Source organism: Phyllobates terribilis, unplaced genomic scaffold, assembly GCF_046119375.1.
Source record: "Phyllobates terribilis strain yellow unplaced genomic scaffold, ASM4611937v1 Scaffold_3__8_contigs__length_932513732, whole genome shotgun sequence".
Classification (NCBI taxonomy): domain Eukaryota; kingdom Metazoa; phylum Chordata; class Amphibia; order Anura; family Dendrobatidae; genus Phyllobates; species Phyllobates terribilis.
In genome coordinates this window covers 458781090-458806367 of record NW_027362763.1, presented here as the reverse complement: position 1 = coordinate 458806367, position 25278 = coordinate 458781090, and the positions used below count along the sequence as shown (strand labels likewise).

The following is a 25278-nucleotide window of genomic DNA, read 5'->3' as shown; positions in this document are numbered from 1 at the left end:
ATCTATATATGTATTAGAGTTGTGCCTGACACAACCCAGTCAGGTGAGCAATACCATTCTATCTACAAAATTTATGCCCTATTGTGCGCTTTTTGTCACATTTTAGCTACACTATAATCTATGAAAAGACATTCAAGAAAGAAAGAAGTTTGATGAGTTTTCACTAGATTAGGCTACACTAATAAAATTAATTATTCAAAGCGCAACAAACGTGATCTACTACCATATGTTATATATAATAATATATATATTTAAAGCTTGTTCTGTTAGTTAATATAATGTTTATATCCAAATGAAAATGAAGAAGAAGTATATATGGAACAATTAAAATTTTAATAAACAGGGAAGGGGTAAAGTGGAAAATGATGCGAATGTGCAAGAATTATTAAAGTATTACTTTTATTGTATAAATTATTGTGGTGTTTTTATCTAAAATAATATAAGAGAAGCCTGAGTAGTAGTAGCGTAGGGAGAAGAATCCCTAAATTCTTGCACACCTTACTTACCTCTTCTCTATTTATTACAGTTATAATTAGGGGTGTACACTAATGTGAATGTCAATTGCGAAGTTTAGTGATCCTAACAATTATCATTATCATCATGATCATTATCATTTTAGAACAATATACATCATATTCAAATATTACTTACAGTTTAATATTGTAATAATGAAAAATCTAAGACTAAGGGTTCATTTACACAGACCAACTAGTAGCACTAAATGACTGCCAATCGGTAAACTTTCACTGATCGGCAATCATTTAATAGCCTGTTAACAAAGATATAATAACAGATCTATAACATATCGCTCAGTGCACACAGGGTGCCATTGTTATTGGCATTGCAAGTCCTTTTCACACAAGACGTTGCATCACTAAAAATTGTGGTCTTTTGTGTGGGTTCAAATTTTTTTTTTAATACACAGAAATATCTTTATTGTGGTGTCATCAAGGACAGGTAAAGAAAAGATGGCCATTGGTTTTGTCTTTCCAAGTCCTTGCTCACAGCCATGTCAACAAAATAAAAAGTCTTTCTATACCACTGAGCACTAGTGTTGAGCGAGTATGTTCTGTTAACCCTTTGGTCGAGTAAGCTCGGGCCGAGCTCCGAGTATTTATAGCTGCTCAGTGATGTGTTTGAATCGCTCTCGTGTACATGATTTGTAACTGTTTGACAGTTTTATTACATGTGAGGAATGTCTATTTCTTACATATTCCTCACATGTAATAAAATTGTCAAACAGTTGCAAATCATGCACATGGGAGCGATTTAACCATATCACCGAGCAGCTATAAATACTCGGAGCTCGGCCCGAGCATACTCGGACAGAACATACTCGCTCAAGACTACTGAGCACCACTACCTTAGCTAAGGTTGCCGAACATAATCTAGTCTAGCTTTCAAATTGGGCTCCCTATTAGATTCACTAAAATTCTCACTGTAAAAGACATAGGCAGTGTAATATGGACCAAAAATAAAAGACCACTAGTGGCTATGATATAGTATTCTATATTTAACGTATATGCAAACTAAAATATATGTGCCTCATTAGATCATTTTAATCCCTTAATACCAATAATTTGGATATGTGATTTAATTTTATTTCTATAACAAAATCTGTTACATGGGCACCGAATAACCAAATAAAACCAATTGTTGCTATTTTTATATATTGTGTTCATCACATTCCAGTTATTACCCATCTGTGAGTTGCATGCATTGCTTAGAGTCCATTTTTTCATGTCTGACATGGGAAAGAAAAAAACTGCCGAGCTATTTCAGTAGCCTCATTTAGAACAATTGTATTTTTCATTTACACAAGCTGAGCACAGTAATTATATAATTTTGTTATGTCATTCAAAAAAGAAATTTGTAGCTTAATCCACCACAAAACATCCACCCACTTAGTTAATTGATGTCAGCCTTGAACATGGTAAAGACAACAATTTGGCTCTGTTACTGGATTGCAGAGTATGGGTTCTCCGAGAAAGAAGTTAATTCTGATATGTTCTTTGTCATAACCTGTATTATCAGTAATTCAGCTATTTATCACTTTTATGTACTGTATACATGAAATTACATTTTATATCCACAACATGAATTGACTGAGAATTCAATGCTGTCAGAATCATATATTTTTCTGAAAGCCAATTAAGCAAATGTATATGTGATGATACTGTTATAAAGGAGGACAGAAAGAATAAAATAGTCAAACTGATTTAAAGAAAGATGATCCTCCGTTAACAGCTTCTCTATGTAAACATAACATGATGAGGAACATTTTATGGAACATTCCGCCAGAAAGGGAAGAACAGGATGCAAAAACTAGTGGATATGCTATAGGAAAGATGGAAAAGGAAGCAATGAAATTAGTAATATTGGTGCCACTTTTGAATGGTCAAGGGACTGAGCAGAGGGAACAGTCTGAGAACTGGGTTCTTTTGAGGGAGGAAAGCTTGACTCAAAAATGAAAGACAGAAATTATAGTTATGTTTCTCAGCACAGAAAATAATGCAAATTAGCAAAAGTAATAACAGCTTCTTCGGCACTTTTAAAGTTTGAGGTGACATCACCAGTATTGCTTATAGTTCTAAGAATGCCATTGATTCCAAACATTGTGGCGACAATAGTAAGGCAATGTGCTGTTCTTAACTATGAAAACAATAATTAGGGAAAATAAGTGTTGCTGCCTTATCATTATATTCTAAGTAGGATGACCATAGGATAATGGTTAGTCAACTCCGCTAAATCATGTAAACGCGACTAATCATCTTTGTATAAATGTTCACTCCATAAACACATAAACATTTCATGTGGTTTTACCATTGAGTATATTTTAATTATATGGTTTGTGTAGTGCACCACGCCTTTATTTGGTACTTACGCTGCGTAATTCTCTGTTGTTAATAGTGTGAGGAGCTGCCCACTTACTAAAGACTATGATACTTTTCCAGCAATGGACCACCATTTTTGTCAATATTATTATTGTGTATTATTAGTGATTTACTTGTTATGTTTTGTATAGTTCTGATTACCTGTCAGTATGTAAAGGCCCCGTCACACTAAGCGATGCAGCAGCGATCCCGACAACGATACGACCTGTCAGGGATCGTTGCTGCATCGCTAATACATCGCTGGTGAGCTGTCAAACAGGCAGGCTCACCAGCGATCAGGGGAGCAACGATATCGTGGAAAGAATCGTTCCACGATGTCCTGCTCCCGTTACCAGCCTGCTGCAAGCAGGAGCAGGCTGGTAACTATGGTAAACATCGGGTTACTAAGTGCGCGTGTGCCCCTAGTAACCCGCTGTTTACCATGGATACCACTCTGCTACCGTGCGCTGGAGCCTCCGCTCACAGTAGCAGAGTGGTATCTATGGTAAACAGCGGGTTACTAAGTGCGCGCGTGCCCCTAGTAACCCGATGTTTACCATGGTTACCAGCCAGATCGTTGGTCCCGCTGGTCACACACAGCGATGTGTGCTGGCCAGCGGGAGGCCAACGACCAAAAAATGGTCCAGGACACTTTGCAACGATCAGCGACCTCACAGCAGGGGCCTGATCGTTGCAAAGTGTCACACATAGCGACATCGCTGGTGAGGTCGCTGGTGAGTCACCAAAACCGTGACACAGCAGCGATCTCGCTAGCGATATCGCTTAGTGTGACGGGGCCTTTAGATTCACTTGTAAAATGTCCAGCATTCCACTAATCTCATCTTTATCTCAGGAGTCCATTGTTTCAACAGCCAATAATCTCATTAGGTGAGTGTTGATTGAGACACAGTGGAGCCGTCACCACAGGGAGTCTTACAGGCAGTCTCAGATGAAGGCTTCTAGAAATTCTTCATTGCTTTTTCGCTAGCAGTAAAGCTTAAGGGGGAGGGTGATCACTTCTGACCTGGGAGGGGACTGATCCCAGCGAAAGAAATGACAGACATGTTTTAGTCAGAGTTGTATGGAAGGATTGAAGGAAGAGGATGGAGACCATGAACTTGGAAGGATGGATTGATAAACATGTTACCATTATGGATTATGTCCTTTGGATTTAAACTTTCTTAAAAGGACTGCTGCTACTGGATACCTGTGCTTTCATCATTTTATCTGCCGTCTAGAGGATCATGGTCTGTGGCTACAGACTATACTGGCTGGAGATACGAAATCTGTGGGCCAACCAAAAGTTGAGAGACAGTGAGTATGGCCTTATTCAAAGCCAGTGGAACTACTGAACCCAGATTGGGAACTTGAGGACTGAGAGAACTGTATTTTGGCCATTTACCTGGAATTGCTTTATTACCATGGCTGTGATCAATAAAATATTGTTGCATTGTTAACCTGCCTAGGTGATTACTTACAACCCACAACCTCAGATCTTTACAAGTGGTGGCAGCGGTGGGATCACCTATTTCTGGACAGTATACCAGGGAATGTTACTGAGAGGTGACTTGGCAGAAGAAATGGCAGACTTCATCTACAAGAGGCTCAAAAAGGTGGAGCTGAGAGCCCTTTGCTCTGATAGAGAACTAGAGTGGTTGCCGGAGGACAATCTGGCGACCCTAATGCAACGCTTTGACAATTGCGACCAGGAACAACCACATGAGGAGGTCAGTTCACACGTGGATGAGGGACAACAGCCCAGGGCTGTCATCCAGATGGTGGAGGATTGACCGACTGAGTTGAGGCAGATGCTGGATGCGCTAGGAGATCGGGCTACGGAGATAGAGCGGGCGGCAGTGTTAAACAAATATTTGAGTGTGCATGTAGCAGTACCCCAACCCGCCCCATTGCAGAGGACAGTGGATAACAGGAGAGAGTGGCCGGCATCTTTAAGGTATCGGGATATACCACAGTTCAAGGAGGACACATCGGATATTGATGAACATCTCCGGTTATTTGAGACCCTCTGTATGCTGCATGAGGTATCAGTCAGTGACTGGCCCAGATTTTTGAGTGTTGGCTTTACCGGAAAAGCAAGAGAAGCTTTTAATAACTTGTCTTCTGGGGATCAGAGATGTTACTATACCATTCACAGCGCATTGCTAGAGAGGTATGCGGTCACGCCGGAAACCTACCGGAGGACGTTTCGGGAGACTGACAAGCCTGCTGCACACACACATCAGGAGTTTGTCAACACACTATGCATGGTATGCACTCGGTAATAGAAGGACTGAGGGCAAGGGAAGCAGAACATGTAATGGATATAGTCATGCTGGAGCAAATTATGTCAAAGCTCCCAGGTAATTTAAAAGAATGGGCGGCAGATAAAAAAACACTCAGCCTGGATGAGGCTGCAAGATTGGCTGATGATTGGTCTGCTAATCGACCAGGGCAACGTGGAAGTACAGCCCCAGTGAATTGGGAACAGGAGCTTACAGGGAGGCCATTGAAACCCATGGACTGGCCAGAGGAGGAACAGCAGGGAGTTCGGACTTCACAAAGAGGAGGAGGTTACAAAGCCAGTGGAATTACTGAACCCAGATTAGGAACTTGAGGACTGAGAGAACTATATTTTAGCCATCTATCTGGAATTTCTTTATTACCTGCCTAGGTGATTACTTACAAACCACAACCTCAGATCTTTACAAATAGGTATATTTAATATGTACTTATTACCTTTGGGATACTTAGAAACATTACGGTTTTTGGGAACATCAATTAAATAACCCCTCTGAAAACCAAAATATGTTCCCAAATCCCAAATAACGGAAAAAATTTATTGATAGTGCTAAGGTTCAAGATAAACCAGTAGGACAAAATAATGAATCAACATCCATATCATTGATTTTTTGACAGTCAATTTCATGTTACAAATGAGTTACAATTACCAGATTCATTGTAAAACTGTCAAAAAAATTTGTTACCATTTTTTGAACATTCATAACACATATATTTTGATTCAGGAGACTCGCCAAGTTAATATCATAACTGTATTTGTTAGAGATGAGCATATCTTTTTAAACTAGAATTTAAACTTGATTCATTTTCACAAAAATTTGATTTGGGGCAAAAAAATAGTTTGAATCTCAGTACTGGATAGCTTGTAATTTCTGAGTTAATGCACATTAGGGAAAGACAGACAGATAGAGAGAAACCAGCTGACCAATACAGCTTACACTCAATAGAAGAGAATGAGGACCCCACTGACCATAAATGTTTTCACACTACAAAAGATAGAAATGACTCCACTGAGTGTAAGAGCTGACATTCTAAATGATAGAGCAACACCCCTACTAACCATAAGAGATTGCACTTTATAGGAGAGAAAGTCTCTGTAGATGAAAAATAACTCTGCTGTACAAACTATGCTTCACTGAGAACCGCTGATCTGTGATGGCCCAGGTACTGACCACCAGTGAACAATGCATAATATTCCACAAGATGTCATGGCTGCAGGGAATTATGGAGAAGCCCTTGCGACCATGCAAAAAGACATTAGCCCACTCTCTATGCTTCATTAGTGTGAAATTGAAATAGAAATTGTGCAGACAAGTTATTTTTTGTGAACAGCGCATGAAATCGAAAAAGTGTATGAACTTATGAAAATAAACCAAATTTCAGGAAATTCACTTAAACTCGATTATCTGCAGATCAATACATTCATCTCTATTATCTGCTATCTACAATACTTTTTGTTAAATGCTTTTAATGATAGCAAGCAACATCACATGGATTAAAACTGTGAAAGACTGACAACAAACATGTAACGATGTAATGGAAACTGCACTGAATTATTAGGGTAAGAAAATCATAATTTTTTTTGATTATTTTCTAATTTTAGTCTTAGTAAAATTTAGTTTAAAGCAACAAAAAAAATAATTTACCAATATAGAGGACTGGTTGGTGATTCAACATCTGAAAGTAATAATTTAATATTTTTTGCATTTTTATCACATACAATTTATTTCCAGATTTAATGCAACAGTTTTTAAAATCAAATTTTAATTAGGCGATATAAATATTAATGGTACACATCCTACCTGGTTTCTTTGTTTCTTCTAAAACATTTAATTTTAGACTAAAGTCTTAGTTTAGTCTTAATTTAAACACCATTTTAGTTTCATGTAAAAAAACTTAAGATTATATTTATTTTGGTATGATTACAATTTCACAATATAAATTTACAACATACCTTAAAAAAAGTCATTGTAGCACCATCTTGTACAGCACCATATTCAATCTTAGTCTGTTTAGCTAAATCGTCAGCAGAATCAATGGGGGATTCCATGCGTTCCACAGTGAGGAAAGCAGCTAAGTTGGCGGTATATGAGGAAATTATGATCAGTGTGAAAAACCACCATATTCCTCCCACTATCCTTGTAGAAAGAGCTTTAGGCATGAGTTCAGAACCTGGTGGAAACCAAGGAATAAATTGTGAAGTTGTTCTTCATTAAATGAACTACCGAAAAGCAATACATATGAAGCTGTCAATATAATAATTACAAAATATTTTTTTAATATATACCATATACAATAAAGGTGCATCAAAACGTGAGACCATTTATTCTTAGTGGACACTTCATAAAGTACATATGCATACATGAAAATGTAGCTTAGAGTTTTGCCACAGTGATGCCCTAAATTCATTATCTGACCCTTATTGCTTAAAGGGACTATTTCAGCACAGAATGACCGTTCAAATCAAGTCCTGCCTCTCAGGGCTTCATGGCAGAGTCAATCATATAAATACACCTTCCCACCTGCTTGTTTTCCATCCATCTCCACCTCCCTCATCTTTTATTGACAGATCAGGCTTCATAGAGCTAGAGAAGGGTGGACATAGGTGCAAACCTAGCAGGTTGGAGGATGTATTTAAATAATTGGCCCCACCGTGAAGCACCGAGCGCCTGTTCTTAGTTTGAATAGTCACTCTGTGCTGACATTTAAGCAGAAATTAGAGGGTAGATTGCATAATAATCTAAAACTGCTGTTAAAGTGGGAAAAACAATGCTGCAATCTGTGGGCAAAAAGTGGAATGCAGCAGGGATGTGGAACTGGAGTGGGCGACTTGAACATGTTTTTAATACTTATTTTGTTATTTTAAGCATTTTCCTGTCTATGCTCCAATATTTCCTAAAAATGGAAAACCTCTTTAATACAATATAATTTCTACTGAAATATTGTGTGGCACAACATCAGCGCAAACTATGTTAGCTGCAGCATAGCAAGCAATATATGTGAGAGATGAGTGAATCTTTTGAAATTCGAATTTACTAAATTTTTTCCAACATTTGATTGATAGCAAATTGATTTTATTTGAATCTAAAATAAAACAAAGCCTCCAATTGCCCTGAAAAAGGAGTGGAAAACTCAGAGGTCTCCTAAAACTCTTTCCAGTCCTTTTCAATCTATTTAACCCCTTAAGGTCAGGGAGATTTTTCATTTTTACCTTTCAGTTATTGATTTCCTATTTTTCCAAGGATCATATTTTTTATATTTCCATTGACCTAGCTGTATGAGGGCTCATTGTTTGTGGAATAATTTTTAGATTTGAATCTTACTATCAATTTTCCCTAATAAAGAATGAGAAAAAAATTCCAAGTTACATGAAATGATTAAAAGATGCAATTACTCTATTTAGTAAGCAGAGTTTGTTTTATTACAACAGCATTTACTGCAACAATAAAAAGGACCTAACAGTAAGCCATGACACTCCAGAACAATATGATTAAAGAGGATACCAAACTTGCATCAACTTTTTTTTCTTTTAAGTGATGAAAAAAAATTCAAAAGTTGGCCAAAAAAAGGATTGGTTTGCTTCTTATAATGTTTTTCTTTTGTATTAATTGAGCTGTGTGAGGACTTGTTTTTGTGTGGCAAGCTGACAGCTTCTTTAAATATACATATGAAATGTTGATTGATTTTTAATGCAGTTTTAACCCCTTAACCCCCGAGGTAGGTTTGCACGTTAATGACCAGGCCAATTTTTACAATTCTGACCACTGTCATTTTATGAGGTAATTACTCTGGAACGCTTCAACGGATCCCCCTGATTCTGAGAATGTTTTTTCGTGACATATTGTACGTCATGATTGTGGTAAAATTTCTTCGATATCACTTGCGTTTATTTGTGAAAAAAATGAAAATTTGGTAAAAATTTTGAAACTTTTGCAATTTTCTAAATTTTAATTTTTATGTTCTTAAATCAGAGAGATACGTCACACAAAAGAGTTAATAAATAACATTTCCCACTTGTCTACTTTACTTCAGCACAATTTTGGTACCAAAATTTTTTTTTGTTAGGGAGCTATAAGGGTTAAATTTGACCAGCGATTTCTCATTTTTCCAACAAAATTTACAAAACCATTTTTTTAGGGACCACATCACATTTGAAGTCACTTTCAGAGGTCTTTATGACAGAAAATACCCAAAAGTGACACCATTCTAAAAACTGCACCCCTCAAGGTGCTCAAAACCACATTCAAGAACTTTATTAACCCTTCAGGTGCTTCACAGGAATTTTTGGAATGTGGAAGAAAAAAATGAACATTTAACTTTTTTCACAAAAATGTTACTTTAGACCCATGTTTTTTTATTTTCACAGGGGTAACAAGAAAAAATGGACCCCAAAATTTGTTGAACAATTTCCCCTGGGCACGGTGATACCTCATATGTGGGGAAAAAACACTGTTTGGGTGCACGGCAGGGCTCAGAAGGGAAGGAGCGCCATTTGACTTTTTGATTGTAAAATTTGCTTGAATAATTAGCGGACACCATGTGGCGTTTGGAGAGCTCCTGTGTGCCTAAACATTGGAGCTCCCCCACAAGTGACCCCATTTTGGAAACTAGACCACCCAAGGCACCTATCTAGATGCATAGTGAGCACTTGGAACCCCCAGGTGCTTCACAAATTGATTCGTAAAAATGAAAAAGTTTTTTTTTTTCCACTTTTTCATTTTACGAATCAATTTGTGAAGCACCTGGGGGTTCCAAGTGCTCATTATGCATCTAGATAGGTGCATTGGGTGGTCTAGTTTCCAAAATAGGGCCACTTGTGGGGGAGCTCCAAAGTTTAGGCACGCAGGGGCTCTCCAAACGCAACATGGCGTCCGCTTAAAATTTGAGCCGATTTTCCATTCAATTTGTTAGCGGACACCATGTCGCGTCTGATGTGCCTAACAGTGGAGCTCCCCCACAAGTGACCCCATTTTGGAAACTATACCCCTCAAGAATTTTATTAAGGTGTATAGTGAACATTTTGAACCCAGAGTTACGACACAGAATTTGATAACATTAGGTCATCATATTGAATAAGTTGTCATTAGTCTTGAGCGCAAGTGCTCGCTACTTGAGTTTGCATTGGGTACTCAGGTATGCACCATGTACTGCGTGTGCTCGAGTGACATGCTCGAGTCCCCGCCCGGATGTTTCACGGTTATTAGACACCCCAAAAAAAAACATGCGGGGATCGCTCGTGCATGGCAGGCAATCCCCGCAAAGTTTTTTGGGCCGTGAAGCATATGGGGCGGAGACTCGAGCATGTCACTCAAATACCCACGATACTCAATGTATACCAGAACACCCGATGTAAACTAAAGTAGCGAGCACTTGCGCTCAACACTAGTCGCCATATCGTCATCTTTTTTTCTTACTTTTGAAAAAAATCCCAACCCCATCACAACCCTAACCCCAACCCCAGCCCTAACCCTAACACAACCCTAACCGTAGGACAACCCTAACCCTAGCACAACCCTAACCCTAGCACAACCCTTACCTGAGAGTTTATTTTTTACGCCGTTCCTCATAAGTGATAAGACGACCTTATTCTTCGGGTCGGTGAGACTACAGCGATACCAGAATCATATGGGGTTTTTATGACTGACAGCTGTAACACACTAAAAGACGCATTTTTTGTAAAATCTAGTTTTTGCATCGCCATATTTTGAGAGCTATAATTTTTCCAGATTTTGGCAGACAGTCATTTGACGGCTTGTTTTTTGCGGGATGAGTTGACGTTGTTATTGGTGCCATTTTCTGGCACGTGACATTTATTGATCGCTTTCTATTCCGATTTTTGGGAGACAGAATAAATAAAAACCAACAATTCAGGAATTTTTTTTTAAATTTTTTTTTATTCTGTTCCACGTGTGGTAAAATTGATAAGGCAGCTTTATTCTTCGGGTCAGTACGTTTACAGCGATACCACATTTATATCGTATTTCTATGTTTTGCACTTTTACATAATAAAAGCAATTTTTTAGAAAAAAATATTTTTTAGCATAGCTTTATTCTAAGAGCTATAACTTTTTTATTTTTTGGCTGAGGGAGCGGTATGGCGGCTTGGTTTTTGCGGGACAAGATAAATAAAAATGGTACCACTGAAAACGTCATATTTGTCTTTTTGATCGCGTGTTATTCCATTTTTTGTTTGGCGGTATGGTAATAAAGCATTGTTTTTTGCTTCGTTTTTTTTTTTTTTTTTACCGTGTTCACTGAGGGGGCTAACTAGTGGGACAGTTTTATAGGCCAGGTTGTTCTGGACACGGCGATACCAAATATGTGTACTTTTATTGTTTTTTTTTTGTTTTTTTTATAATAATATTTATTGATGGGTACATTATATTTTTATTTTTGGCGGATTATTTTTTTTATTTTTTTTTTATATTCTTACAATTTTTTTTTATTTTTTTTTCACTTTCTGATAGCTTTTATACTTTATTACTTTGTCCTACTATGGGACTTTCACTTTTTTTTCTCTGATCGCCTGCATGGCACAGGAATGCAGCACCATCCCTGTGCCATGCAGGCTGTCAGCGTTGGACAGGGAGAAGATTGTTTGGAGATGCACTGCGCATGTCGAAAAAAATCTTCCTGTTGTCTGGTGACCCGGATGTTGTCATGACGACATCGGGTCGTCATGGCAACATCCTGGAAGCCACGGCAGACAGCGCTGGAAGCCGGAAGAGGAGGTGAGTATCTGCGATCACATCCCCTTGCCACCGCAATGCTGCGATCGACTTCAGTCGCAGCATCGCGGGGGTTAATGTGCTGGGAGCGGTGCGTGACCGGCCCTTGCACATAGTACCGGGTGTCAGCTGTGACAATCAGCTGACACCCGGCGGCGATCGCGCCCGCACAGCCTGTGTGCGCGCGCGATCGCCATGACGTACTAATACGGGTCTGGCTCTTAAGTCCCAGGGCACAGACGCGTATTAGTATGTCTAATGTTGTTAAGGGGTTATTGAGGCGTGGTGACCAAAAAATGTAATTCTTAATTTTTTTTTTTATTATGTCAATTGAATGGGTTAATTTAGTCTATATTTTGAAAGGCCATACTTTTACACCATGGTGATACTCAATGTGCATTTTTTTTATTTCTTTATTTTAATAGGGGAGGGTGATTTAAATTTTTTATTTTATATTTTTTAAATATTTTTTAAAAAGTATTATTTTTTAATTTTCTTAGGGGACTTGAATATGTGATCTTTTATTCACCCCACCATAGTATTACAGCATATAGTGTAAATTATGGTTTCTAATGAAGCTTAGCTTGTGGACTACCATAGGGATACAAAAATGGCCACAACGGTGGCTTTCAGTAGGACACAAGGTCCCATATTAATCTAGTGCCCCGCAATAATATTGCCGGGACCGCCTGGAGAAGCTGCTTGTGGGCACAATCGTTTAATTTAAAACACCTTTGTCAGAGATCATTTAAATGATTAATAGTGGAGATCAGAGCTCGACTCTGGCTGCTGCTCTTACACAATGATGCCAGCTCTTGAGCTCATCCACACAGTCACTCCTGCAATCATGTACATGTACATGATTATGCGTTGAGCGGTTAACACAAACACAGTGTTACTAATGTCAAACTGACCTCATCATATAAATGGTTTGGCAATTGATATTAAACAAAAGCACTATGCACTGACTTTTTTGTTTTTAAAAATTAGAATACAGTTCAACAATTTCCCCACTTAGTATTTTGTGATCAAGCAGACCACTTTTTTACAGCCTGTAAGTCCAACTGAAATCTCCTGCAGAGGTACTAGTCCATACTACACATGCTTTAACATGCATTTTTTAAAAGAAGCATGTAGGGACCTGGACTTGACGACAACCATCCTTTTTTGTGTCACTGACACAGTGTGTCATACCACTTTGTATGTTAATTTCTGTACCTAATGTGGTGTCCAAACCACAGGAAACATAGAGCTATGGTTCAGTTCCTGTTTTGCTCACTCCAACAAAGTGAATTAGTGATGTAAAATAACACTACAACACGCATCTGTGCTTTCAGTCCTTGTCAAAGGACCAATCCTGTGCAGCATTTTATCAAGGAACTGTACACCAGTCGAAACACAAATAATCAAAATTTTACAAAAAATTAGAATTTGGTAAAGGAAAGTTGCAGTCACAGAAGATCAATAACTTTTTCTCAGAAAAAATGTTTGCCTATTATTCGCAGCCCCACGCAGGAGCCCAATACTGCACTGGTTAGTATTGGGGGGGAATTCACCCAAATTGGTACAGAAAACTTTTTATTTTCACTAAAAATGATGCTGCAAGTGAAGGTAAAGAAAGTTGTTGTCATATAAGCCCTTGTATGTTCGGTTTTAAAAATGTTTGCTTTTTTATGCCCAGCTCTGTTTAAGGTCCTTATCTTGCACTTGGTCCTACAGGGAAAATTCACCTTGGTTGATGTCTAAAATCTTCCTTTTTTTATTAATAATTATGATGACACATACATGGCATCCTTCAAGAAATACTAGCAGCTAGATATCTTTTCTGAAACCTGATTATAGGACATACTTTTTCAAAAGACAGTACATTCCAGGTGTTAGAGCATCAATTAGAGTAAACTTGGATATATGGAAGTAGAGTTTTCACACAAAAACATGACCGGATACACGTTTCTTGGGTACACATATGGATAACTGATGACACAAGTAAGGGAAAGGGGGAAGAGAACAGAAAGCAATAGATGAGGATGTTGAAGGGAATGGTGACAATTAACAGGCATTACTTGAGGATGCGGCCTATTTATCAGAAATATGATCAAGAGAACAAATAGGACAGCTTTAGCTTCGCTCATATTGCTGGTTAGTTTACTTTTCCCATGAGAGCAGGTCATGCAACTCTATGCAGTGAGGGAAAGCTGCACATTCTAGTTAATTTGTGTCGGGACACAATCAGCTTTTTTCCCTACTGCAGGGCCTGCACATTGCAATAGATTGGTCCTCTGCTAACGTGGAAAAGAATTTCCACATCTCAGATGCCTTCTCACAAGACTTGCCTTAACCATGACCAAAACCAGCACTATCAGGCACTGTTATGCATCCGTTACCAACAACAGTCACAACATCACATACTCAATTACTGATCCGAGAAAAAAAAGAACTACCCCAGTTAGATCATTTGGTTGGATGTCGTTTCAACTCTTTAAGGCCAATGCAACCATCCTACTCTTAGCATGTCACCACCCAAATGAGTGATGTTTCATAAATTCCATAAGACTCTCCACTTCCTCCACAATAACATGATTGGGTGACTACAGCCATTGTTGGTGGTGCTGTTGTTAGTGGCTCCCACAATCTTATTCATGTTATGGGTCTTTATTTTTTTTTTATATTTTCATCCATTACCGTTGTCACTTTTCTTTTAGCATGCATTTTGTATAACAATATAATTAACTTATGACAAGTTTTTCAACCATAATAAATCAACCCTTGACAAAAAAGGATGTAACAAGAAATGCTAAGTAAGTAGGTAGGTAAACATATGGAAATAAAAATATAGCAGCAGTCCGCAGTGTGGGTGTTGTGTATACGTTGGTAAAGTTGGGATAGTAAAACACATGGATTTTTTAACAAAATTTATCCCCAGTCCCAAAAAGGATGGAACGAGAAATGTTAGATGGTTAGCTACACATATAGAATGCAAAATGCAGCAACAGACTACAGTATATACATTCAAGTCCAAAAGTGTTGACATCCTTGAAATTGTTCCATAAAATGTAGTATTTCTCCCAGAAATTATTGCAATTCAACATATTTAGTTTCACACTTGTTTACTTCCTCTGTGTGTATTTTAACAACACAAAAAAAACAGAAGAAAAAAAGAGTAATTGGACATAATTTCACACAAAACCCTAAAAATGAGCTGCACAAAATTGTTGCCATTTTTCCAAAATTGAGGGTAAAAAACGTTGTTTCAAGCATGTTATGCTCGTTCAATCTCATCTGTGGCAAGTAACAGGTGTGAGCAATGAGAAAATGACACCTGAAACCAGATAAAAAGGGGAGAAATTGACTCAGTCTTTGCATTGTTTGTCCGTGTGTGCCACAATAAGCATGGAGAATATAATTAAAACTGTCTGAAGACTTGAGAACCAAAATTGTTGAAAAATATCAACAATCTCAAGAGTAGAAGTCCATCTCCAGAGATCTTGATGTGCCTTTGTCCACAGTATGTAGCACAATCAAGAAGTTTACAACCCATGGCACTGTAGCAAATCTCCCTGGACATGGATGGATGAGAAAAATTGATGAAAGGTTGCAATGCAGGATAGTCCGGAAGGTGGATAAGCAGCCCAAATCAAGTTCCAAAGAAATTAAAGCTGTTCTGAAGGTTCAGGTTGCATCAGTGTCAGCACAAACTATCCATCGACATTTTAAATAAATGAAATGCTATGGCAGGAGACTCAGGAAGACCCCACTGCTGAGACAGAGACATAAAAAAGCTAGTCTGTAGTTTGCCAATCTGTATGTGAATAAGCCTTAATCCTTCTGGGAAAGCATCTTGTGGACAGATTACACCAAGATGGACCTTTTTGGCAAAGTACATCATTCTCCTGTTTACCAAAAACGTAATGAGGGATACAAAGAAAAGAACACAGTACATACAGCCAAGTATGATGGAGGTTCAAAGATGGTTTGGGGTTGTCTTGCTGCCTCTGGCACTGGGTGCCTAAACTGTGTGCAAGGCATCATGAAATCTAAAGATTACCCAAAGATTTTGGGTCGCAATGTAGTGCCCAGTGTCTGAAGGCTCGGTTTGTAGCCTAGGTCATGGGTCTTCCAGCAGGACAATGACCCTAAACATACTTCAAGAAGCACCCAGAAATGGAGGGAAACAAAGCGCTGGAGAGTTCTGAAGTGGCCAGCAGTGAGTCTGAATCTAGAACCCATTGAACACTTGTGGAGAGATCTTAAAATTGCTGTTTGGTGAAGGAACCCTACAAATATGGGAGACCTGGAGCAGTTTATAAAAGAATAGTGGTTCAAACTTCCAGTTGAGTGTTGTAAGAAGCTTGTTGATGGTTATAGGAAGCGATTAAATGCAGTTATTTCTACCAAAAGTGCATGCAACCAAATTTTAAATGTTGAGGGTGCCAACAATTTCGTCCGGGTAATTTTTGGGGTTTTGTTGGAAATAATTTCAAATTTGCCTTTTTTCTATGGTTTTTTGTGTTGTTCTAAAACACACAAAGGAAGTAAACACGTTGGGACATGGTCACTGGCAATGTATTTAAAGGGAGATATGTGTCACAAAGGTTGTTATCTTCCGTGATGCGAAACCCAGAAGTTTCTCTTCAGCATGTTATGTGCTGAGGGGTTAATCAGCCATGACAGGGTGGGGGGCATTTGTGAGTAGTTGTAAGAGATGGACGGGACAGCTACTCTCCATATCTCCACCTCAAGGGTGTGGATTGGCAGGTAATGTCCGGCCACTTAGTTGATTTATGAGTTCTGTGTATTTGGAGTCAAGGAAGTCTCCAGTCTGAAAATCAAGTTTGAGATGAAATTTATTGTTTCCGCAAGGATGGAGATGCTGTGGAAAGGACTTTCTATGTGCTTTTTATTTTCAGTTATGCCAGAAAGGGCCATGTTGTGTTACCATTTTGTTTTTGCTGGTCTATGAAGAAATAAACCAGCCACGGACTTTTACCCCAAATATTCCTGTGTCTACCTCAATAGCAGACATGTTAGACGCATCACCATAACGTGTATCGCAAAACATATGGAAATGCAATAATTTTCAGGGAGAAATCCTCAATTTTTTGGAACAATTTCAAGGATGCCAACACTTTTGGCTATGACTGAATATGGTGTGTTTGGCTGTCAAAATGAAGTAGAAAAAAGTATGACCAAACAGACATGCACAGTAAAATGTCTAGATTTTTTAAATGTAATTTTCTTCATTTTTTTTTAACAATATTCAAGTTCCCTTCTGTAAAATGACTTAAAAAAAAACTAGGTAGGAACATATCCAAAAAGCCAGCACCTGCAACAGACCAATGTATTGGTGTGGTTATGTATGGATCTTAAATGGGGAACTAATACCGATGTGTAAAAAAATATAGCTAAGGTGGACAATTTGTGAGGTAGACAATAACAGTTAACCCCTTCACATGTGCTGTATATTTATGGCGCAAGCTATTTCTCTCCTTTTGATGCAGGTTCCAGCGCTGAGCCCGGATCTTTCCTGGCACATGACAGCTGATGTGATCAGCTGTCATGTGCTCCTAATAGCCTCAGGTGGAATCGCGATCCACCCACAGTTGTTAACATGTTAAATGGCACTTTCAATCTCCAACAGCGGCATTTAACATGGCCACTTCAGAAGCGTGTCACGAACCACGTTCATTGGCACACCCGTCACATGATTGCGAGCTGCCAATCAGTTGGCATGGCAATCCAGGGTCTACAGGAGAAGTCTGTGATTGTCATAGCCGATCTGCCATGTGCACCGCCCAGAGGTCGGTATTCATAGCAGGTGAGCTGAAGCCCTGCTATGTGTAGCACAGGCGATCAGATGATCACAGCTTCAAGTCTCCAATGGAGACTATTGAAGCAAGTAAAAAGTAGAAAAAAAAAGTTTTTAAAAATATAAAAATATATATATATATAAATAATCAAATCACCCCCTTTTGCCCCATTCAAAATAAAACAATACAAAAATAAAAAATGCACATATTTGCTGTCTCCGCATTCAGAATCGCCCGATTTTTCAATATATAGAAAGAACTAATCCGATAGGTAAACTTCGTAACGAGAAAAAAAAAAAGTCAGAATTACGTTTTTTGGTCATTGCAACATTCAAATACAATGCAATAACAGCTGATAAAACCATCGTATCTACCCCAAAATTGTATTAATAAAATGTCAGCTCGGAAAGCAAAAAAGAAGTCAAATGGAGATGCTACTGGTCTCGGAAAATGGCGCCATTTTTTTTTAGCAAACTTTTTTTTTCACAACTTAAACAAAAAATAACCTGTACATGGTTGGTATCTACAAACTCGTCTTGTAAGGACCTGTAGAATCATAATGGTAAGTTAATTTTAGCATCTAGTGAACATGGTAAAAAAAAAAAAAACAATTGTGGAATTGCATTTTTTTTTAATATTTCTCCGCACTTTGAATATTTTTCCCATTTTCATGTACACAATATTGTAAAGAAAAGGAGTCATTCAAAAATACAACTCGCTCCATAAAAACAAGGCCTTACACGGCCATATTGAAAAAAATGAAATAAAAAAGTTATGGCTCTGGGAAGAAGGGGAGAAAAAAACAAAAGCGCAAAAATGGAAAATGGCCAAAGCGTGAAAGGGTTAAAGAGAACCTGTCAACAAAATAATTGACCCCTAAATAAAGGTATGAGTATAAAACTCCTTTAATGTTTCATACATTCATACCTTTCTAGTAGAATTTGAATAAAAATACAGAAAAAAGATTTCTCAAAAAGACCCCAACAAAATTCTATGAAATTATGAATGAAATAGGCATTAAATGGATTTTACACTCATACCTGCTTTCCAAAAATGCCTTGTTATACTATACATGGTGTTATACAGCCAATTAGGAGGGACTATTACAGTTTGTTTAAAAGCTAATGCATGGAATGCAACATACATTCTATGTGATTAAGGATGGTAAGAAGGCATCAGAGTTCACAGCTCAGCAATGGAGATAAGAAAAAAATCTCTAAAATATTGCAAAAATGCTTCACACAATAATATGTAGTACAACTGCTGTACTGAAGAATATGAGTGTAGTAATCTTTAAATATTACAGAGTTGCAATTGATGAGGAAAAAGAGGGATGGCAAATAGGGATGAGCGGACCTGTGGATGTTCGGGTTCGTTGGGTTTGACCGAACTTTAATTCAAAGTTTGGTTTGGGTACCAGAACTCTAACCAAACAAAATAAATGTCAATGGGGACCCGAACTTTGGCGCTGTAAAATGGTTGTTGTAAGTTAACCCCACAGAGTCTCTCTCTCCCCGAACACTAAAACAGACTTCTGAGAAAAGTGTGTATTCAGAATTCAGCACCGAACACTAAGTGTCCACTATGAACCCCAAACTTTACAGTTCAGGTTCGCTCATCTCTAATAGCAAAGGTTAACCCAAGGAAGGGAAAGTTGATGTCCCATCCTGGGACAAGGTAAAAAAGTTAATAAAAATATTAAAATATCACAAAATAAAAAACAAAACAAAAAAAAATATTACTATATATACTCGTGTATAAGCCAACTTTTTCAGCACATTTTTTATGCTGAAAATGCCCCCCTCGGCTTATACTCGAGTATATACTTACATTCCGACTGTGGAGGGTGGCACAGGCAGTAGCCGGCTGCTGCAGCTACCATGTGTGCTCACTGCTGAAGAAAGTGAATATTCACTCTTCTCCACACCCATGGGAATGGAGAGGAGTGAATATTAATTTTCTATAATAGTGTGGGAAGTATCAGTCGCAGTGGCTGGCTTTCTACTGTAGCTCAGCGATCCTCTGTGCCTGCTATTAGAGAATATGAATATTCACTCTTCTCCACTCCCATGGGTGTGGAGAAGAGTGAATATTCATTCCCTTTAGTAGTGGGCACACAGGATTGCTAAGTCTCAGCAGGAGCTGCAACAGCTGCTCGCACTGCACGCTATTAAAGAAAATTAATATTCACTCCTCTCCACGCCCATAGTCCCAGCGTGGAGAGGAGTGAATATCCCCGCAGCTCACCTCAGCTTCTGAGGGCGCATGGCATTGATATCATGCTCTGCTCAGATGCTGAGATCAGCTGCTGCTGGCAGCAGAACAGGACACAGTGCTAGAGCACAGGGAAGGAAGGTGAGTAGGAGTATTTAGTATTTTTATGTGTGCAGTGATGGGGGCCATGCATACCAGGATTGGTGATGAGGGGGCCATGCATACCAGAATTGGGAATGAGGGGGCCATGCATACCAGGATTGGTGATGAGGGGGCCATGCATACCAGAATTGGTAATGAGGGGGCCATGCATACCAGAATTGGGATGAGGGGGCCATGCATACCAGGATTGGGGATGAGGGGGCCATACATACCAGGATTGGGGATGAAGGGGCCATGCATACCAGGATTGGTGATGAGGGGGCCATGCATACCAGGATTGGTGATGAGGGGTCCATGCATATCAGGATTGGTGATGAGGGGGCCATGACTCTGTCGGTCGAAATATAAAAAAATTATAGCTATAAAAATATGGCAATGCAAAATCTTGTTGTTATAATAAAATACGTCTTATAAAATATGACAGCAGCCAAACATAAAAACCCAATATAAATCTGGTATTGCTGTTATCACACCTACTTGAAGAATCAAGTCGTCTAATCACTTATACCGCACGATGAATAGCGCAAAATATAAATAAAACCAGTTCTTCACCTGCTGTTGATTTATTCATTCTGCCTCCCAAAGATCGCAGTATGGCTATGAGCACATTTATGCTGCGCTATGCGCTGGATGCCTTCATCAGGGTTCCCTGTAATGGGGCAGATGGAGGTACTGTGGACACCATCTGGCCTATGATTCAACAGCGTAAGTCTTTTTAGGTGTGCATAAAAATGCGGTCCACCACAGTTTTGTTCACCTCTTCAAAGAAGGACACTGCTGAACAGAGGTCAGACGGAGTCCAGAGTCACTCTGCTGCCTCATTATAGTGAATGGATCCCTCAGGGGTTTCCTCTGAATCATGTCACTCTGAGATATACTATATATGTAAACCCCAATATAAGTGTTCAGCTTAGAGTGCCAGATGAAAGTGATCCAAAATGTTATGTAAAATGTTCTCAATGAAAGCTGCAACTTAATTACCAAAAAAAGCCCCACTTTGGTCCTTCATCTGTCAATGGAAATATAGGGGGTTCCAAGATACTTGTATCACAAAGGCTCTGGAAAAATTAAATGGCTTCTCGCCCTCAGAAATCCAGAAAATTCTGAGCTCCCAAATCCAAATGCACCCCTCCCTGCTGAGCCTCACAGTGTGCCTAAACCACATTTAGCATCCACATTTTTGGCATTTCTGTAACAATGACAGCCCGCCTAAATTATGGGTGCGTGTCTCCAGAAGCACAAGCTGTGCATAACATACTGGTCACTACAAAGTACTGGTCACTACAATGTACTGGGCACTACATTTGCTGTTTGCAATTTTGACTCAGCAACAACCACTGCTGCTTGTTTCTGGAAAAATATCCATGGAGTCAAAATCGTCACTACATCAGTAGATAAATTCACAAAGGTATATCATTTCCAAAATGGAGTCACTTCAGGGGGGTACTGCTCTTCTAGCACGTAGAGGCTATGTATTTGGAGTCTGCATACTATTCGAGCAAAATCTGCGCTCCAAGAGGAAAAAAGCACTCCATCCCTCCCGAGTCTCGCCATATCGCTAAGCAATACTGTACTGGCAGATATGGGGTATTTCTACATTCAGCAGAAATTGTGTGACGAATTCTGGTGCCATTTTTACCTATTTCCCAGTGGAAAAATGTAAAATCTGGGGCTAAAACAAAATTTTGATGGTAAAAATGTAATTATTTTTTCTTCACTGCCCAATGGTATGAAATACTCTAACACACCTGCGGTGTCAATCTGATCACTGCACCCCTAGATTAATTCATTGAGAAGTGTAGTTTGTAAACTGAGGTCACTTATAAGGAGTTCTGCTGTTCTGGCACCTCAGGGGCTCTCACAGTGGGTCATGGCACCCTCAAACCAGTCCAGCAATATCTGAATTCCAATATGGCACTTCTTCCCTTCTGAGCTTTGCACTGTACCTCAAAAGTAGTTTTCAACCACATATGGGGTATCGGCCTACTCAGAAGAGATTGCACAACAAATTTTGAATGCCATTTTTCCTGATATCCTTGTGTAAATAAAACAATTTGGGGCTGAAACAGCATTTTATGAGAAAAATATATATTTTTTCATTTTTACAGATCAACATTGTAAAATGTAGAGAAGCACAAAAGGGTTTAAGGTGCTCACCACAAGTCTAGATAAATTCTTGGAGTTGTTTAGTTTCCAATAAGGGGTCACTTGTGGGGGGTTTCCATTCTTTAGGCTCATCAGGGGTTCTCCAAATGCAACATGACATCCACTAATGATTCTATCAAATTTTTCATTCAAAAAGTGAAACTGCACTCCTACTCTTTCGATCCCTGCTGGGCGCCCAAATGGTAGTTTTCCTTCACATATTGGGTATTGCCGTATTCAGGAGAAATTGCTAAACAATGGTGCTTTTTTCCAGTTACCCTTGTGAAAATTAAAATACTGGGGCTGATAGAACATTTTTGTCAGAAAAATGTGATTTTTTATTTTCACAGCTCATTGTTATAAACTTCTATGAAGCACCTGGGGGTTCAAGGTACTCAACACATACCACACATCTAGATAAATTCCTTGAGGGATTTAGTTTCCAAAATGGGGTCACTTGTGGTGGGTTTCTACTCTTTAAGCACATCAGCGACTCTCCAAACGTTACATGGTGTCCACTAGTGATTTCATCAAATTTTGCATTCAAAAAGTCAAATGGTGCTCCTTCCCTTCGGAGCTCTGCCGTTCACCCAAACAATAGTTTTCCCCCACATTTGAGGTGTAAGCATACTCTGAAGAAGTTGCACAACAAATTGTGTGGTGCAATTCCTTCTGTTACCCTTGTGAAAATGCAAAATTTGGGGCTAAAAACAATATTGTGGGAAAAATGTGATATTTTTTATTTTCAGGGCTCAACGTTATAAACTTCTGTGAAGCACGTAGGGGTTCAAGGTGCTCACAACACATCTAAATAAGTTCCCTGAGAGGATCCAGTTTTGAAAAATACTGTCACATGTGGGGGGTTTCAACTGTTTAGGCACATCCGGGACTCTCCAAATGCAAAATTGTAACCGCTAATTATTCTTGCACGTTTTACATTCAAAAAGTCAAATGGAGCTCCTTCCCTTCCGAGCTCTGCTGTGCACCCAAACAGTGGTTTTCCCTAACATATAGGGTATCAGCCTGCTCAGGAAAAATTGTACAACAACTTTTGAGGTCCATTTTTCCTGTTACCCTTGAAAAAATAAAAAAAATCGGTCTAAAGTAAAATGTTTCTGAAAAATAGCTAAATGTTCATTTTTTTCCACATTTTAGAAATTTCTGTGAAGCACCTGAAGGGTTCATAAATTCCTTGGATGTGGTTTTGTGCACCTTGAGGGGTGCAGTTTTTAGAATGGAGTTACTCTTGGGTATTTTCTGTCATATAGACCCCTCAAAGTCTCTTCAAATGTAATGTGGTTCCTAAAAAAAATGGGTTTGTAAATTTTGTTGGAAAAATGAGAAATTGCGGGTCAACTGTTAACCCTTCTAACCTCTTAACAAACAAAAATATGTTTCAAAAATTGTGCTGATGTAAAGTAGACATGTGGGGAATGGAATTTATGAATTATTTTGTGTGACTCAACTCTCTGATTTAAGGGCATAAAAATTTAAAGTTTGAAAATTGCAAAATTTTAACAATTTTCACCAAATTTCCGATTTTTTTACAAATAAACGCAAATCATATCGAAGAAATAATACCATTATCATGAAGTACAATATGTCACGAGAAATTGTCAGAATCAGTGAGCTTTCCAGAGTTATTACCTCATAAAGTGACAGTGGTCAGAATTGAAAAAATTGGCCTGGTCAGGAAATTGAAAACAGGCTCGGGGGTGAAAGACTTAAAGTGCCAGACTTATTTAATATTCTAAGTGATATTGTGAGGCTGTTATTAGTTCTACTGCACTTGATTTACAATTAGACATTTTTCTTCATTCTTAATGCACCAGAAAGCAGCAGCAAGCCATAGAAAAAAAATCTGAAAACAGTGTTAATTAGAGACTATGGCCATGATTCATCAAGACCAGTTGTTTTAACTCCAGACTTGATGGTGGGATGCACTGTAGTTAGATGCTCTTGATTCATTAAGAGTCACATGCCTCTTATTGAATCAGGAGCATATGAAAGGTGGCATGTGCTGATGTGGGAGCCTCCATTCAGAGAATGGATAAGATCTGTAGTATAGCGAATACAGCTGCTCAACATGAATTGCATGAGTGGGGGTTTTCCCACCCCTCTCCTGCCCAAGCTCCACCCAGTTTGTGTGGGGCTACAGGAAAATGGTTCGAGAATGCCTAAAGTTGCAAAATGTTAGCAAAGCCTCATGTTGCACCAAAACTTTGCAACATTTAAAAGCCTTTTATGCCAGAATACTAGCAGAACAGCTATGATGAATTGGGCACTATATTCTTGTTAGTAACATGTAACTGCACTTTAGCATTTCTTGCGCAAGCCTTTTTGTCAAGGAGGAATAAAATTGTTCATAAATACAAAATAAAATACCTCAAATTTCAGACATTTAACTGCAATGGTCACAAATTTCATATATTGCAAGCAATTTTTTAAGGGGTATCTGTTTTACTAGCCAAATTTTACATCCTGACAGGCCTCACCAATACAGTGCCCTGTTGTTGGTGCTGGCTTGTTGGATATGTACCTATTTACTATTCTTCATTTAGTCATTTTTGGGAAGAAGATTGAAAAAATTAAAAATATAGACATTTCAGCTAGGGTTACATGGTGACATATGTCATGTGACACTGAAGTCGCTGCACATTGCAACATTGGATATAATGATTTATCATGGTGTTGTTCTGGAAAGTTGTAACATTCTGCAGCAATAATGCAAATGTTTTCAAGTTGTTGGATTTTTTGTTGCTTGTCACAAGTCCCACTTGACACACTTGCCATAGATAGCAAAGCAAGTTGCATGCAAGGGATTTGTGTACCACATATCTGCAGCTTGACTATTTAAAATATAGCAAAATTAGAGCTCTATTGTTTTCACATTCCAGACAAGTTTCAAAAATGTTTTACTCCGACAACTATTCTGTGAATTGCTGTTACACAGCACATCACTATGTAGCGCTAGCCTTAACCATGCATGTTTGCTTGTGCACACCTGTTTTACTTATCCAGTTTGAGAAACATACATGCCACATCCATGCT

General features: G+C 38.7%; 1 protein-coding gene across 4 annotated transcripts in view; it reads right to left on the bottom strand.

The window, feature by feature from the left end:
* GRIK2 (glutamate ionotropic receptor kainate type subunit 2) overlaps positions 1-25278 on the bottom strand; it is a 1245293-nt gene that overhangs the window by 158398 nt on the left and 1061617 nt on the right. For 3 of the 4 annotated variants that reach the window (XM_073675764.1, XM_073675765.1, XM_073675763.1), the window contains exon 13: positions 7126-7343. In XM_073675764.1, the coding sequence (XP_073531865.1) occupies positions 7126-7343 (218 nt within the window). Of the gene's footprint in view, positions 1-7125; positions 7344-25278 lie in introns of those variants that run through there. The other variant, XM_073675766.1, reaches the window with a different exon arrangement.